The sequence below is a fragment of the Plectrocnemia conspersa genome, unplaced genomic scaffold (genome assembly GCF_051122295.1).
Source record: "Plectrocnemia conspersa isolate PC_06_02 unplaced genomic scaffold, ASM5112229v1 ptg000014l, whole genome shotgun sequence".
In the NCBI taxonomy this organism is placed as follows: Eukaryota; Metazoa; Arthropoda; class Insecta; order Trichoptera; family Polycentropodidae; genus Plectrocnemia; species Plectrocnemia conspersa.
The window spans coordinates 4,315,360-4,335,218 of NW_028277178.1; the positions used below are offsets into that span (position 1 = coordinate 4,315,360).

At 28.3% G+C, this 19,859-nt stretch overlaps 1 protein-coding gene across 1 annotated transcript; it reads left to right on the forward strand.

Annotated features, from left to right (window-relative positions):
• The first annotated feature begins 4,365 nt into the window (after positions 1-4,365).
• On the forward strand, positions 4,366-7,225 carry LOC148226016 (uncharacterized). Its single transcript, XM_088204066.1, has 2 exons — positions 4,366-4,412; positions 6,345-7,225. Exons 1-2 carry the CDS (start codon positions 4,404-4,406, stop codon positions 7,140-7,142), a joined length of 807 nt encoding a protein of 268 aa, XP_088060192.1. The 5' UTR covers positions 4,366-4,403; the 3' UTR covers positions 7,143-7,225.
• The last annotated feature ends 12,634 nt before the right edge of the window (positions 7,226-19,859 follow it).

Genomic DNA, 19,859 nt, shown 5'->3' on the forward strand with positions numbered 1-19,859 from the left:
GTTTAGATAAATATGCGATTCATATAATTTTAACAATTTGGAACATGGCAAAAATTATGCAAAGCTAGTGCCAAAAAACTTGTATGTGGAACAAAAAAACAACCGGTTGAAAATTTGTCGGGATTTAATGAGAATATTTATATTTATTGTGTTAAGTAATGCAATAAGACGATCTCGAAAAAATACTCTTCTTTCCGTTCATTATCTTTTTTTTACGACTGTAGAATATTCATTAAGTTTGAGCAAAGCGGAAAGGCGTTAGTTTGTGTGAATTTAAATATTACTTATATTTTGTAAAAGGCGTTTGTTTATTATATATCGAATATTGTCTTTTAGTTTGTCTTTACTTGTTATGGTTATTTTAATGTGGAACTCATTTTTCCTTTATATTAATTTATATCATATTTGTGTGTTCAAGATACATTCTATAAGGACAGTTAGCGAGTTGGCGATCAATAATTTGATGGAAGCTTTTGACTAAAAAAAGTTTATTTATTTGCAAATTCTATCTACGCCACATCAGCTCCAATTGTTTGGGGGAATAGTAGGATTAGGCAGAGGAGATTTCAGGAATAATAGCAAATACTCTGCTTGAGCTGAGAATCTTTTCAGTTTAAATATTCGCGAATCTTTCTACGGCTAATAAAAATAATTTTAAACAGATAAAACTTAAAAAAGTTCACATTGCTTATTAGCAATGTGCAGAAAATAAACATACTTATCAGGGAGTGCTACAGTGTTCTTAATTAGTACCAATATTATTGATATTGTTTATCATTTATTATGTATTTTAAGCAGATATAAGATGAAAAAAATATATTTACAGATTAACTGCGTTTGTTGCTACTGTTTCCTTTCTTGCTTTATATCAATATAATTTAGATAATATATATTTTATTATTGATATAATAACAGTGTTTTATTAATACTTATTGTGAGATTGTTTATTTGTTAATGATAGAGAGATAATATAAGCAATTAGTTAATGTTTTATGTATGTATTGTGAATCTGATGTTACAACGGGGTGAACAGAATCAATAACTACTAAGTATAAAGACACAATGCTGAAATTAAAATCACAACATATTTAATAATTATTATTTTATACCTGGATCTATTTTATTTTATTTATTATCACGATATTTACCTGTGAGATTGGGAAAATTTAGAAAAACCTAATCCGTTCGAAATAATAGTTATGTAATAATCACTAATTACAAAATCCCAGATATTAAAAAAATTGTAAAACACTGGGATTCATATGGAATACGAGCTCATGTATTTCAAGTATTTTTACCGACTTATATCACTTGTCAATCGTGCTGGTATTATTTAAAACATAGAAGGAAGTTGTATTTTGAATGTTGTTAATTGATTGAAATATTTTCGTGTAACTATTACTAAGAAAGAAAGGTTTATGGTATAACATATTATATAATAATACGAGTATATATTTATAGTAGAAAATTGTATATATTATAATATAATATTGTTGCCTCATATATTACGCAACTATTTTACTTTAAACTACTATTTTTACGCAGAAATATTTAAAAAAAATTACACACAATGAATTAGAGAAGTTATTTAGAAGTATAGATATATTATATATAAGAAGGTAAAAGATAAATTAAGAAGTATATTAGAGAACAATTTATTATAAACGTATTATAATATAAAAGTTAGAAAAATAATTTATTGTCGAAGTATATATGATATTATATAAAAAAAGAGAAACTACCTTTAACATGTTTATTGTGAGTTGAATTTAATAAATATAATGTTAGCATATTATTATTAATTTATTTGCAATTAGAATAATAAAGATGTATCAACAGTTAATATTACTGATGCTAAAAATTGATTACCGGAAAGCAATATAATTGATATCTAAGTATTTATTTATGTTTCTTGTTCTGGTAATGGAACGGTTTGAATTTTAAGTACGAAAATAGTAGAAAATCGCGTTAAATATTTATATTAAAATGGATGAAACGAAAAGAAAAAATGGCATTCACTGAGTCAAAGTTAAAAAAACTATGGAATTTTGCTTAATTACAATAAATTGGCGTTTTTTATATGGCAGTAAACAGAGCAAAAATTAGATTGTTTTTATAAAAAAATATTGCTAATAAACGTCGATTAAGTAATAGTGTAACTGCACTGCAATGATTCAAGATATACACTGCAAAAATGGCGCTGCGGTAAAACAATAAAAATAAATGGAAAGATCTTTCTAGTGAAAGGGAACAGTATCCGCACGATGAGATTACTTTTACGTAATTCTATATAACACTCATTTTTTATACAATCAACTTTGAACGACATACATTTACAGGGTAGATCAATGTAATTTATTATCTAACATGTAAAATATTGGTCAATACCAAAGTGAAATTTAACTTTATGTAAACGTTACACTTTTGTATCATATAGGACAAACGAAGCTCTGTTAACTTATGATCGTTAAAATGAATTGAAAATGTAATGAAATGTATATTTTAAACATAGTTTAATCGCTCTTAAGGAAGTAGCCATATTTATTATTATTCCCTTTTATTAATTAAAGGTACATTCAAGAGTATTTTAATGTTGAATATTGATAAACCTTCATGGGAATAAAATTTCAAAGGCGTAAGTATAAAACAGTTATACATTAGATAACCAATTTATTCACGATTCGTTAGTTTTATGTTTTGGCTCCAGGCAATAACTCACACCAAAGTAATTTTTTTAAGTCTATACATTGATTTTTGTTTTGTAAGTCTCATATTAAATGCCAGAAACCGGTAGATCAACTAATGATTGATTTATTATATGCATATATTTTGATACACAGTAGAGCACCGTTAAATATAATTGTATTATTAACTGAATTACCTAGGCCTGGAGTCAAGTTTTGGTGTACGTGCATGTGGTTAATTTATAATATGAAGACTCCATAGAATGAAAAAACTGGATTAAGTTAGTAGCGTTTGAAAACAGACTGAACAGGTAGAATCAACTCGTGAAAAACTTGTTAAAAGTACTTTTTAATGAGAGAAAAATATATCTTATGACAATACTACATATGTATGAATATAGTAATTGATTTGATGAGTGAAAGGCTATCTCTTGTCACTGATGTACTCATTAAAAAAATAGATTTGGTGAGCGTTTAATATTTGATGCATTTTATAAGCAATGTCTAGAAACGTGCCAAGAAAAAGAGCAGCCAAAATGATTGATTTCTTTACCTGGACTTGATTGGGCGGTCGAAGGAAAGTAGATATTTTCCTTAGGCTTTTAAGAACTGTCTCGGTCGATTTGGCGTAGCTCTGCTTGGTGTAAGTTCAGGCAAACTATCGTTATTCCAAGCTAGAAGTGGAGTGAATTTTTTTTGGTTGAAGGATGAGGGGGAATCCAACGTCTCTATCAGTCTTTGATATTTTGACTAATGTCGATAATTCTGGAGAGAATCAGAATTTATCTTTTAGTCTAATATACATATGTCTTATCAGGTTTGAAATTGTGTTTCGTACATTAATGGAGTAAAGTTAATTAAATATAGATAACTTTTGGTTAATTTATACTTATTTTGTGTACCTTCCGTTGATTTATCAACGGTTATGATATTACAGTTCTAATATACAATTGGAAATCTGATTGTATTTCTGTGAATTGTTTTTTTAACGTTTAGAGTAATTCATATTAAAAGTTTCAAAGTGAAAATCTGTTACGTTATGACTTTTGAATGCTGAGTAATTTAGAAAAATAATGCGTCATCAGTTCGCATGTGTGACAAAATATATGGTAAGTAAAAATGAGGATATTTGATGTTGGTAATTTATTATTCGACTTAGGGCTTACTTATTTAAAATTTCAATATACTTACACTACTTGTAAAAATAATATTTTTATTTATTACAAGTGAGTTTTTTTTTTACTATTTTTACTGCAGATGAGCGTATACTTTTAATTCAGTGTCACTACGTTTTATATTAGTAATGACTGCCTTTCGCATTTTGGAAAGCCAATTGCCATAAAATTTAAACAATATACTATTTGTAGATAATATAAAAAGTTAATTTAGAAACACAAAGAATAAATGTTAGATTATTATATGATAATAGAAATATGCCAATATTCGCTTTAGGAAGTCCGACTTTAATTAAAGGGGTTTTACTGTACGTATGTAGGTTCACATCTCCTGTCATGGAAGCGGAAGAAAAGGTGTCGGTGACGGTCCAGCGTTCATATCATCTCTTGTTTGGCGATTTGCTTTAAGAGGCAAATTATATCAACAACGCGAAAGTACCACTCTCCTTGTCCGCTAGAGAATGTGCCAGTATATATAGTGATACTTCACTTTTGTGGACATCAGTTTCGTAACCGCGATCCTTCGATACTTACACGCGGAAATATGGCTTCGGTACGTGGTGGTCTTCTTTTTGTGATATATCTGGTGCAAAAGGAAAGAAGGAAACTTCTATGGTTTTCGTGAAACAATTACCTTTTTTTACATATAATAAGTATATATGAATCCCTGGGATTCAGTAATATCTAAATATTAAAATAACTTTATTTTGGTTCTAATAGAACTAATTTTAAATTCGATCTGTATTTCTATATTAATTTTATTTAATAACATAAAATTGTTTCATCTTTAATGATGCATTATCAGAACCTTTTTTAAAGTCAATCTTGCATTGCCTTATTGGTTATAACACATTTTTCATGAGGTTTTTATAAGGTTTTTACCTATAGCTTCCATTTCACTAACTGTAAAAGCAAATTATTTATTTTAATGTAAAAACTTTTTAAGTCTTAATTGCCTAATTATGACTTAAGTAAACTTATTTTTATAGTGTATTTTATTTAAAATCTTATTAAAATTTATGTGATATATGGTATGGTATTTATTTATTTATAATTAGATTTAAGAATATTTTTGTTTACATAAATATTGTAAAATCCATAAAAATTATAATCTTTTTAACATAACATTTTCTGCGATGGAGTGACTTGTGGATTTAATTTGATTAATATTTTTTCATTTAAAGTTTGACTATTACTAAGAAAACTATATAAAGCAATTAATAAATAATTTAATTGCGATTTTTGTGCAGTGTGTAATATAAATTATTAAATCATTTTTCTGCATAATCATTGCTAAAAATTACATAAAAGTATGCATCAGTATTAAAACACAAGTTTTAATAATATTATATAGAAAAAATATTTTTTTAAGTTAAAATTAAATAAAAAATCTTTGCTCAATAAAATTAATAACTAATTAAAAAACAATAAAGTAACTAATTTTAATATTATATATAATATTCTATTCACTATTTCAAGTTTTGAAGCTTTTTCGTTTTTCTTAAAGATTGTACCAGTTATAAAATAAATGGTATCAATGTTAACCCTTTGGAGTCCGTAGTCCACACGTATTAGACATCTGTTTTTTACTGGAAGCTTCTATGTCCACACCGTCTGCACATTTTTTCTCAAGCTATTTAAAATTTATCTTAAAACTAATAATATTAAATAATAAATTTTTATAATCTAGTAAAGTAAATATTAGCAAATTTCTTGAATTAATATCAATTAAATTCCAATCAATTATAAAAGTTAAATTTTATAAAGAAAAAAAATATAAATATTTTTAAATTAATATAATATTATTTATATTATAAATATATAATTTACCTTTTGAAGCTTATTATATTGAAATAAAATTTATTTAATATACGTTATATTGAAATATATAATATTGGAGAAATATTTATTATTATTATTGTATTTAATGAAAATTAAATATGTTCATTCAAAATGACTAGAACTTGTGGCAACACTTATTAAAATTACTTTGGAATGCAAAGGGTTAAAATGCAACGATTAATAACATGTACACAAATCTAATTATTAACACATTAAACATACTCTTAAAAGGCAGATGTAGATACCTAATTATTTTTTTACATGAAAGGCTTATAATATATTATTATATAAAATTCCCCTAATTTAATGTTTAATAAATAATTGTTATTACTTTGCTAATAAAATAACACGAGACTTAGATATCCTGACTTTTTTCGGCATTTTTTTGTGGAATCCTTCTGGTCTTCATTTTTTTTTACTTTTTAATTTTAATATGTATTTTATTTATTTATTCAATATAAATTGGTAACCACTTACGATAACACACTCACCTAATTTATTTATTCTTACACTAAAATATAATATAATATACCATATCCAGAGTTTATACAGAATTGTCACTAATCAAACATCTACTAACGAGTAAAGTCAGATATAAAAGGTCAGTTATTTTATTTATGAGTTATTCTTCAATTGATTTCAGATTATCGCATCTCTTTTGATCTTGGTCGTTGTGGCACATGCTGCACCTTCTGAGCATCTCCAACACATCCCTGTCGCGAATTATCATCCAAAACTCCAGCTTCTAGGTCAGCACGTCGATTTGCCCGAAATACCCACAAAAGTCATCAGGATAACCAAAACAGTAGCCATCAAAGTTCCAGTACCGTACCCCGTCAAAGTTCCTCATGGCGTGCCTTATCCTGTCCAAGTTAATAAGCCTTATCCAGTTCCGGTGACACAGATCGTCAAAGTACCTCATCCGGTTCCTGTTCCGGTGCCTTCGGAGCATCTGGTGCACCAGACAGGGTACGAGTCACCTCATCAGTATTCTTCTTATCAAGGACAGTCGAACGGCATCGGCGATTACGGGCAGCATTATGAAGAGTCGCAACACGTACACCAACCGGTTCAATACTCTCAATTGGCGCAATCGTACCAGCAAATAGATCAAGGTTACCAGCATCAGCCGCACACTGAGGAGTCCCAATATCAACAGGTCCATGCTGCGCCAAGTTATCAGCATCAGCCTCAAATTGGAGAGTCTCAATATTATCAGGCCCAAGGTGCGTCAAGTTATCAACATCAGCCGCATGCAGAGGAATCCCAATATCAACAAGGACATGGTGATTCAAGTTATCAGCATCAGCCGAAAACGGAAGAGTCACAATATCAACAGGTCCATGTGGCGCCAGTGTACCAGCGCCAAGATGCTCAGCAGGAGAGTTCTTCCCATTTGACTCAAGGAAACGGATACGAACATATGTCGTATTCCCAATAGTTTAGTATAAAAATGTGATTGTTAATTTCGTTTATAATTTGTTAATGTTTTTATAACTTTATATTAAATTTTATTGAAAAAAATGAACGTCTTCTGGTTACATCATATATTTCATAAGATATCGTAAAGTGTGCAAGGCTGAATAGATAATATATTTACATTTAGGCATATACTATAACTACAATCTGGATACTAATTGATGCTAAAATACAAGATGAATGCGGATGCGTGCGCAATTGCACGCCTGCGATGCAGCGTTAGGGCCCATACGCACTGTCGGCTAGCCGCCGGCGACTAGCCGCCCGGCGACTGTACTTTATATGGTTTTAAATGGGTGCATACGCACGCAGGCGCAGTCGCCGGAGCGTCAGGCGCGATCCTGCGCAGAGGTGATGCACAGGCGACTTGCCTGTCGCGGCAACCTATAAAAGCATGGGTTTAGATGAGTGCATTCGCACGAGGAGCGACTTTCGAGGCGACTTATACATCATTCATAAAAAATGGCTTCGACACAGAAACGCTCATCGTAGAAATTGAATCCCGAATCGTTTACAATAATTTTATATGAATATTGATAACGAAAAAAAAATATTGTGAAATAATATGTATAATTATTTTATATTATTTCTTGCTTCTCGATTTAAATTAATTTTATTAACATAATACAGATACATTTATAACTGCGTTTGGGAAACCAAAAGCGTTACATATGGGGAATTTGAATATTATATTGAAATTAAAATAATATTTTTTTCTCTCTAAAATTAATATTGCAATTTCTTCGCGAATGTACTACCCGACCTCGAGTCGCTCGGCTTAGCTGCTTAGTCTAGTTACCTACGTTTTTGAGCCGGCGGCCGCTAGTCGCCGGCGGCTAGCCGACAGTGCGTATGGGCCCATAAGCGACATTCGAAGTGCTTCGCCGACCCTCAAAATTTTTTTTTATAAAACATTTTTTTAACAAATTTTATTGTGTTCATTACAGTATCCTTAAAAATGGACAAAACATGATTTTTCAATTTTGTAAGAGGTTATTTTGATGCTGTAGTAATATAGTAATTAAAAATAAAATAAAATAAAAATGTATCACCTTCCTTACATTCAATATAACGAATTTACAGTATAACGAAATTTTTTCTTTGGTCCCGTGAGCTTCGCTATACTGATATTTCACTGTAGTTAGTTAACAGATAACAGACTTCGAAACGGTGCATTTGTTCATTATTTTCATCAGATGTTGCGAGACAGCTGCAGAAAAAACTCTCAAATCTTTTGTGAATTATAGCTTCAACAGTGTTTTTTTTTTAAATATTTTTTCAATAGCATTTAGAGCCTTTCACGGGGCTCAATGTTAGTATTACCATATTTTATTTGTATTAAATATCTAGAACTAACGTCTTTTCTCTGATCAACAGTACCCTCGCCAAATCCTAAATATGTATTTTTCATGACCTGCACCGTATTGTACTTTTGAGCTCGAATAAAAAAAATCATTTCATTGAAACCCAAATAAAAAAGTCTGACTGTAAATAAAAAAAAAATAACATAACACCCCTCGTGGAATAAATAAATAAAAACTATTTTCTTCATATTTCCGACTGAGTTAAAATCGGTTACTTGATGTAAATCCTTATATTTTAGTATTGTGTATGTTATGATATATTTGAACCATACCCGTTGCAAATCTCATTGTGACCAAAAATGTTTGCCGCAAGCCGATCGGTAAAACTCCGCCCAGTTTTTATACTGCTTGCTTCCGTAAGGCGCGGGTGCGTTGTCGAGTCTACGTATAATATGATTATTAAAATCAGATGCGTTTACTGGTCGACCATCACACGTGAATTGAAGTAGTAAAAATAATAAAAAAAAACCGCCGACTTCTTTTCGAGGAAATAAGTTAAGTAGTGTGAATGATGACAAAAGAAACTGCAGCTAAAATAAAATAAGTGAGTCTATTACATTACTTCACCTGTATAACCTTGATCGAATGAACTATTAATATATTCACACGTAATTTAAGAAAGCATATGATCTGTTAAATAAATGTGTTGTCAATTGTTTATAAAAACTTCTGCATAGTAAAATTATTTTTTGAAACAAATACACATAATATATAATCAAAATTTAATGACAATAAGGGGAACTTTTAATTTAAATAGTTCAATCTTCAATATAAATACTTTATTATGATTAAGTTGCAAGACAATATTTCTAAATTAATAAAAATATTATGCTTATATATTTAAAGAGTTATGTTCTAGTTTAATCTATTTTTCATTAGTCATCCGTTACATTATCAAGAAATCTAAATACACAAATGAGCAACTGTCATTATAGAAAGCAATTTGTAATTATATAATAAGTCGGTCGTGTTATTTTTTGTAAACGGTAAGTTGTTGATGTATAAAACAGGTTTAGCTTCGTTTCATAAGTACTTAATAGCTTATACATTTCGAGTATTGTGACCGAACGAGTTTGTTAAAAAAGCGCATTATTGTCTAGTGCCGTTCACAAAATTTCCGACAGAGTAGAGAATTTTCATCGAAGCGTAGCGAAGAGAAATGTCCGATTCTAGTTTTAATCTAAACTGTAGCGAGACGAAGCTGGTTAATAAAATAAGATCATTACTTTATGCATTGAGAAATTTACGGTCCATGACGTATGAAAATTAGGAAGAAATATTATTGTTTTTAAAACAACTGAATGAAATATCAAACGAGTCAAAGAGGTAAATTTAAAAAATAATACAGTAATAGCTCCAGAAAAATGATTCTCTTGTTTCGATGTTTTCTTATAATTTGAAATAGTTTTATTCTTATATGTTAAAAATATAAAAAATACAATGTAGACTTAAATATAATGTATTAAAATATTAATGGATATTTACAAAAAAATAAAAAGCATTGTATGTGCATTAAAGATTTTTTTATGTATTTTTTTTAACGGATATTACGCCATATAATTATGAGGTAGATTTTGAATTGAGTACTACTCTTTGCAGAGGATCTTATCTCGCTTTTTTTTTATTACGATGCACTTTCTTAGGTTATGTCAAGGATACTTTCCTTTAAAAATATTATATATATACATATGTATAAACATATACGTACTAGCACAACAGATTAAATGTATAAATCTGACTAATAACTGAAAGACCTATGTTCGAATCCCATATGAACCCTTGAGTTTTTTTATTTCTATCGTGTCTATCGTGTCTACAATCGATCGTTACAGTTTTCTTAGATTTTCATAATCTCACGGATGAGTCTTGTGACGAAAATTTAAATAATTCATGCACAGATCTATGGATTATTAGTAATATTAAATATTAAAAAATCACTGATTTGGAGACTTTTTTTCAATCTTGTGTCTCACTAATTATTTAATAATTGTTGATTGTGTTTACACTGTTGTATCGCATTGCCTGTCATGTTACAACAGAGAATTAACGATAAAAAGCATTTGTACGTCTGGAACATATTTTTGGTTTGATACAAAATCAATCAATGTCAAAAAATTAATTAAACCGGTAGATTGATTTTTAAAAAGGTTATCTATTTTAATTATAAAATATCTTTTATATTTTAATGTTTAAAATAGTTTAGGCTTGTCACTTTTTTATTTTATTAAGTAATTAAGATTTATTTCGTTTTATTTATTTCACTGACTTTGATTGTTTTAGAATTAGCATATTTCTATCTTAATATTAAATTAATATAGTTCCATCAATAATAAAATAAAACTAGTTGTTATAGTATTGTATAAACTTTTATTTGTTTAATTTAAGTTTGGCTTTAACAACATTTCTCAACATAAAAATATATAATAATTTAATATATTTTACTATAAAGACATATGTACATAATTTATTGTCAATTATTGCCATTTATTGTTATTTTTGTTCCAATTAGAATTTAAAAGTCCGAGTTTATCGCCTAGTCCTCCACTCTTAATAAAAATAGGTTTGGGAATGAATATGGGTATTGGCCTAGGTATAAATATGGGAATGGGTTTCACCACTGGAACTTTGATCTTTTGAACGACAGGAACTTTTACAATATAAGGTTTCACAACTGGATATGGTTTTGGAATTGCGACTGGCACTCGAACTGGGTAAGGCCTATCCACAGGTACGTGAACTGGGCTTGCATCTGGCTTGACAAAGAATTGCTGTGCATGATCATAAGAATCATAAGATGAATACTGATTCGATATGTGAACTGGACTTGAATCGGATTCTTGGGCTGGGTAATCTATTCCATGGTTTGCTTCATGATATGATTGATACTGATTATCATAGGACGTTTCTTCATGGCCATATTGATTCCAGTCGTATCCTTCAACTTCTGAATTGCGCTTTTGAACGTCTCCAGAGACGAATCCCAGTAAAGTTAATATGATGTACTGAAGAATATTTAGCGTTAAAGACAAAATCAAGTTATTGCGCGCAGAGTTATGCAATATACTCACCAATTTCATGTTGATACAGTTCAGTCTTTGCGAATTTCTTAAATTAAACTACTTCGATTCGAATCCCTTTTCGTTTTATATAGTACTCAGACGATCCACACGAAGTTATCCTTGCATCTTCGATGAGGCAACTTTCGACAGCTGTGCTGCTTCACCTTGTTTTTAAACAAGAAATTATTGTAAAAAATCGACTTATTTTTACACAATTCCTGTTTAATCATAAATATATAAATTAATATGCATAATTAAATCTTATACAAACTGTTTGCTAAGGAAAGGAAAAGTAAGGCGAAAATGGTAATTATATTAACAAAATAAAATGCTTTCTCATATTAACGCAATTTAATATATTGCAAATGTTTCATTATAAAAAGATGAAAGCATTTAGTAAGTATAATACATATGCTTAGGTCAACTGAATTTTGAAATAACTAAATTGTGTAAAATTATATTTAATTATGATATGTATGACTTGAAAAGTTTTTCTAATGTGTTATGATATAATTTTCATACTAGTGACTTATGAGCGGTGACTTATAGACATCATCCCTCTGCCAGCTTCTCCGCCATTTATCATCTATTGCAACATATTGTAAATATAATCTTATAAAACTCTAACTAGATTCCACCTGCGTCTTCTTGCCTGCGAATTCACACCCCTTAGGGTTAGAAATCTCGAAATGGCCATTATAAAAACAATAATTATACCATTATATATCAGAAAAAAAGAAAAACAAGTATGGTGCACACTTAAAATAGATAAGCATCTCAAATATTTTGCTCCAGCTCCTCATAGCTATTATAGCTCACTGCGAAACTGGATGGCTTATGCAAAAGGAGCGTACTCAACCGCTGATGTCCTGGCCGCAATGGTAAAGAATAAGGGACGCGATCGCGACTCTCTGGATTACTCAAAAGATCGCCGCTTAATGTCACTGAACATTGTTAGTAAGTGTTTAATTAAATTTGTGTATTCACAAACTATTTCAAATACATCAGAGGAAGTCAATCTGAGGATCAGATTTTTTTTTTGTGGCGCAAAATAAAATTAAAAATTCTCTTTGCTAATAATAAATACTATTTAATTAAATATGTTTAGGAACGCTCGTTTTTAAATAGTTGTTTAAGATTGAAAATGTTGCTATGTACTTAATTACACAATTGTTGAAAATGTAAGGGGTGCTACGTTATTATCAAAAATAGATCAATCTCCCATCAGCGTATATTTTCGAAAAAGAAATACAGCTGCTATTAGCAGTAAAGATAATCTCGGTGCATAATGTAAATAATATATAGTGTTATATTTTGTGAAATAATGGACAGTAATCCATATCTAATAATATATATTATAAGACAACAGGATTAAAAAACAATAAAGTAGACATTGTCAACAAAGTTGCGTGGAATTGCTTATTATTACTGGCAAAATATGTGATTACTTTTGTCCATTGGGTCATTATGGCTGATCTCCCTAAAGGATGACAATTGTTGAGAATGCAATAATAGCGTAAACAATATATAGAAAATACTCGCACATTACGATTTTCGTAACAGGGTATAAATGTCATATTCTACATATAATATGTTTATGTTTTATTACAAATCTGAACAATGTGACTTGACAGGTTTCCCCAATGCGTTATAATGGCCATTATACAAACAATAATAATACCATATAATATAAAAAAATATTAACTATTTATAAACAGTAACATAAACTGAAATATCGGCATTAAAACTTTGGTCAATATAACAGTATAGTATAGGTATTGAATAAGTAAAAGTTAAATGTTGCAGGTTAATATAAATACATATTATTAATTATTATTTTTTAAATAACTTGTTTAATATGTATTAATTACTATAGAATGTAAAGGTGATTAGGATACTTTTATTTAAATATTATAAATTCAAGTAAAAAAAAAATATAAAAAGTTTATAAAAGCATATTATCAAATCCATCCATAGTGGGACAGTATATTTTTATACATTATTGTATATCAAATAAAATATGCCATAATTACATAGATGTCGTTAATATATGAAATTAAAATTTAGAAATAAATAAATAATATATCTTTTGCAACCATAAATGTGTATTAAAGTTTCAAACCATTAAATAAATTATATATAAAAATACGTGGTATTCTAATACATATATTATATCAGAATATACATATAAAAAACAAAATTATTTATAAAATATTATTTTACAATTATTTGCAAGTATATATTATAATATTATGGGTAAAACTTTAATTTATTAAATATGAAAATGTACATATATCATATGATATTATAAGATGTACTACATATATTTTTATCATTTAAAATGCCACTATATTATTTAATAAAAAAACTTCAATTGAAGGACTTTTATATACATGTATATCTAATTAAGCATTGCATTATTATCTAGGTCAATTGCAATTCGATATTATTAATGATAATATTATAAAAAAAGTACGATGATAACAAAGACGATAGTTGTTTTGTAATAAACACGATTTAATAGACGCGTCCAATCAATTGCTAGGCTTTGGCGCAATACTATTTGATTATACGAAAAAAATAACGCAAATAAAAATGTTGCAAAAATAATAACACTAACGATACAAAATTGTGTTAGATATGTTGTAAAATCAAATTAATCAATCAATCGTTGTTTCATTTTATGTCCGTTTGATCGTTGTTTGTGTTACATGGTTTTTATCACTTCCCTTGTGGCAATAAAAAAGTTTCTCCAATTTCATTCAATTAACAATAAAACTGTATAAAATTGTTCTATAGTTCTTTACTTTTATTATCATGTTCCTTCCTTTGAGCCTTGCACTAGTATAATAAAAAAATGACTACTGCATTTCGCAAAATCAACGGAAGATGCATTGAATCACGTAGTGATCTAATTTAAAATGAAATGAAATTGTTATTGCGTTTATTGCGATATGTATGTATGTTTAAAATATATAGAATGGTAAATTTTATCGCATTCCATTCGGTAGTGTTAGGAAAACCTAATTCGAAACGGTCAATTATAAACTATTGCATAATTATAATTTCTCTGTCCGAACACTTGTGCGAAAAAATAATTATTTCCTTTGACAAATTTATTAACCACGGTTCTCAAAACATGCGTGTAGATGACCATTCTAATTTAATATAAATAATTAATTTAAATAGCTATTTATATTTATTGTATTTAGTTGTGGCATTAAGGTTTGAGAGCCCTAGGGTGTGATTTTGTAGTCGTGAAACGATTTTATTACATTATATTTACATATGTTGCGACAGACAATAAATAGCGAGATGTTTTCTCCGAGCGGTGGTGGAGAAACTAGCGGAGGGATGATGTCAGAGGACGATCCTTAAAGTTCTGATTGGTGTGGCAGCGACAGTATATTCTCTACGATGGAATGTGTGCGTCCATGATCGTATGTTTTCGCGGGCGATGGGCATCTACTGGTCTCTTCGTCAGTTTTTTTAATGTACATTAAAGTGAACAATAAAAAAAATAAACGGACGGATCAAGTCGTTGTTTCTAGTCAGGTTATTTTTAATGTTTTATTTATAAAAAAAGAATGCAAATATGTCATTGTTGATTCTGTCTATATATTTGTAATATTAAATGAATTGTTGTGTTATTTTGTTTATTTTACTATTTGAGAAACTGTGCTATGTTATGGTTCAACGTTCTGATTTAATTTCGTTATTAGTTTTGTGTATGGATTTTTTGCGCTCAATGAACGTTCAATAGTAATTTGTTATGCAAGTGGAAAGAAAGTGTGATTCCTCATGAGTTTAAACTTTTTCAACATTACTATAAATGTTTTATATATATGTAACACATAACATGTAATACATATACAGAGGCGTTGTTAGACAAAAATGATTTATAACTATAATGAGTGTTCGATGTAATGGTTTTTCTGACTGTTTCATTAGAAGAAACGTTGTGTAACATAAAAACACCCCAAATTATAACTAATGAGGAAGAAAATCGATTCGTCATTGACGCTGTATAATTATTTTTAAATTCAATATTTTATTGCATTTCCTCAATTATTGATAAGTGAGCGACATTGATCTAACTGTGTCAAAAGAGAATTAAATATATTATATAAAAAATCAATGGTCTTTGACATATATTTGTATGTACAATTTATACTTTTCTTGAAGCGATATCGATTACTCGTGTGTTTTTTATGCATATCAAATTGCCACACTGATTGCCAAATATTTGTAGTGTCGAAATTATCGTAAAAGTGCAAAATTCAGTCACGTTTTAATTGCCAATTAAACTGAAAGATCTACTGAAAATTTCGTCAATTTTATATTTTATATAAAGAGCGATATTACAAAAAACACTGATGTTACGGTGTTGAACTGAAAGTGTAAAAATCACAAATTAAATACAAATAATCGATTTATAACCGAAACCATCGATCTTATGCTCTAATTTTTCATTTGAGTGATTTTTGCGATTCGTGGTAGTGATAAAGTAAATTACATGTACATACTTTACCAACAATCTCTTGTATTATAAATTAAATTTAGTGTCCTTGTACTTTTTCCTTATATTATACTATTTTTTGCGAATCGTGTATGTACTTCATTTAGCATTATCGTTATTTAGATCTATGTGGGACGTGATAGAACATACAAAATATCAGAAAAAACGTGATACATATTAACATCAACAACATAAAGGACACATTGACTTTCAAAGTCGACTAGTATTTTTGTATTATTTTTTTAGACATCTATAGAAAATTTAAATTGAATGACTTCAATTACTAGCAAAATTAATTATATTATGCGTATATAATAATAGCTAATACTAAATAAATAACTAGATGTAAGCATATATTTTAATGAAAATCTCTTGTATGTATCATATATATCATAAAAAATGTCGTAAGTGCCATTAAAATCGTCGAGAGTAGTTTTATTTTTATATCACATGTTGCATGTCATATAAAGACAATTTGAATGACGCAATTTATTGTATAGTATGACTGCAAAAATGTAACAGTACAATAATATAATAATTGCAATTCATTTTTAATATAACATGTATTTCAAAGAGACTGGTAGTACATTTCTAAAGGATAATGTAATAATAATAAATAATGTCGTGGGATATGATATATTTTTAATGCAATGCTCAATGTTATTTTTATAGCAGTGCTTTAATGTCTGTAGTAGTAGTAGCATGATTCAATACAAAACTGATTATTTTTTTTTCATGATAATCTTGTAAAAATGTATGACGATCTGAATATGGACGCAAATCCAGAAGAATATATTTTTTATTATTTCGATCATATTATTTTTATCGTAACTTTTTAACAAGCAATACAGAACTATGTTTACAAATATTTTTATCAATAACGAATGAAATCCTAATCATAAAATATTTTACGCAGCTGTTTACTTTTTGTATATTTGACGTTTTAAGATACGATATGGAATAAATATACTAATTAAAATATATTAATACTTTCCAGGTAGATAAAAGAAGTTGAAAATAGCACAATAAAAAAATTGGTTTATTTGGTTTAAAAACACCTAAGGTTAATTGATCTCGAGGCCAATGAGACTCAATGTGGAATCTAGTAAGACTTTTAATTGCAATAATAACACGAGTGCAACAGACGATTATCGGCAAGTTCATTTTTTTGCAAAAAAACGCTAGAAGATTGTTTTGATAATATCACTAAGAAATAAAAAAACAGGTAATAAAAATTAGAGAAATAATTTTATAAATTTATCAAATCAATATGTTAGCACAACTAGAATACTTAGGTTAATGATTATTACAATAAAATAGTTCGTTACTTTAATTTTTAGTTATTTTTTAATTTATTTTACTAGCTAACAACAATATGGGGACATCTCGAAATATTTTCATTACATTTTTAAACCAATATTTGTAACGAATCGGTATATTTCTTATCTTACCACTATGTACCACATTTAGCTTAATATTTTTTACTATACTGCCTATTGTTTCAAACTATTTTAAAGGATCCTACTTGAATATTCGAATACCGAATATAATCGTTTGTTTTTTTACCTATTAGTTAATCGAATACATCCAAATATTAAATATTAAGTATTTTTTTTAATTTCTAAAATACCAAAAACCGATCAACTGTAAAAGAACAAACGTGTGTTATTTTTTAGGTTCTTATGTATTTTCACAACGCAGGTAGTAATTTTTTCCTCTGATTTTTTGTACCTATTTTGCAAAATTTACATTATTAAATGTATGTTATTTATAACAGTCATGGTCATAGCAACTAATAACCGATAAACAAATAAAAAACTCTGTGTAATTATCGAAATTCTAGAAATAGCTCATACTTCCGAGTTGACATTGTGCAGCTGTGAACTTTTTGTAAATAATTCCAAATTTTGCTGAATGTGATAGGGTTTTCAGCAGCAGAAGTAATTAAAATAAAACGTGGTATTAATATTAGTTAAAACACTCAAAGCTCCATGTTTTTTAAATATTAAATATTATTCATTCATATTTTTTAATATAAATTCATGTGTTAATTATTCAAACTGTATTTTTGTTTTTTATAACGTTACAAATATTTCGGAATATTTTATCGTTAAATTATTACCTTTTAGACATTATAAATTATTACCTTTAACTTGTGACCGTTAGTTATTTATTCAAAGGCCGCTGTCAAGGAAAAACTTCAAGATCACAATTTTAAAAGTCGCTGTTCAGTTTGTCATATATCTACCGTACATCAAGTAAGAAATACATAATTGCACTTTTTTTTAGTCATAAAAACAAAAATTAAAAATATTTTCAAAGAAAATATATTGCTATAATTAAAAGCAATTTATATATTATACATAAATTAGTATAGAAAAAATAACGATTGAATTTGTGATTTGATATCAATATAACCGATGTCACGTGATTCAGAAAATCAGCTTTTTTTACATGCATAATAAATTTTATAATGGCTTACTTTGATGCATTAAAAGTAAATTGAAAATCGATGGCAAAAAAATACCAAATTATATTTGACACTTTTTACTTATAAAAATAAACGCTATGGTTCTCACATATCAATGGATTAAAGTGTAAAAAAAATTAACCCTTTGCGCTCGTAAGTCGACTATGTGTCGACATCGTATTTCAAGCGTTGTACTCGAACGTCGACAATATGTCGACAAAACTTTGAATGCATTTATTGGCTTTGTGTTCAAGCAAATTTTGAAAATTTAAATTTATTAATAGTAAAAAGACTTCTGTTAAACACATTTCAGTAATATTGAATTTTTAACTTATGCAAATAACTCAATAATCTTAAATTTACAAGTGTAAGTTTATTGTAAAATTTTTCATCGGAACATGGTCAAAGCGCGCGCTGTTAGGACGGCATCGCGCTAGACTTGACAGATTTAGGTTGTCAATTAATGCTTTAAAACTGATTTTTTCCTTCTAAGGGCATCTATATTTTTATGATATGGGATGAAACGGGATCATATGCTCTAATTGTGCATAATTATTACTTTATATTGTGTGTCTGTTATGAAATAAAAATAAAATTTTTAAGACGGAAAAAAGAGCGAGATGCCGTTATGCTAGCAGAGCTCGCTTACTCGCTCGCACTAGTAAAATGAGCGATTGACAACTATCGACCTGGGTACTCAACTCTAACGATAATATTAGTCTCGACACATTTAATATATTTTCGAGCTAGTAAATAGCTAAATTATGTAAAACAGAATTAGTAATCTGTGTTTTAATTATTTATAAATACATATATTGATTTTCTTTTAAAAATTATCCATATAATTACGAATGACGATATAATATTGAATTTTTAAGGACGTGACGATGAATTCGATATTAACCGTGATATTATTACTGTGACAGTAATAGTATGCGTTTATGCTAAGACTATTTTTACCAATTTTAAATCTGGTACAAGTATTTAAAGTTTCAAGTTTTAGGATAATCTTTTAATGTAATAATTTTTTATGATTAATTTATTTATATTTTTAAGAACTGTTTTAATAAATTCAAAACTTAAAAATTCAAAAATAAAGCCACGAGGCCAAGCTACGCTGGTTCGCTCTAGGTGTAAAAACGCCTGCCAATCCAAAACAGATCCCCACAAAAAAACAATGTAATATTTATCATTTCTGCCTCAAATGGGCAAATACATACGAAAAACTTGTAGAATATTTGTCTAAATATAAAATTTGATCATTTTC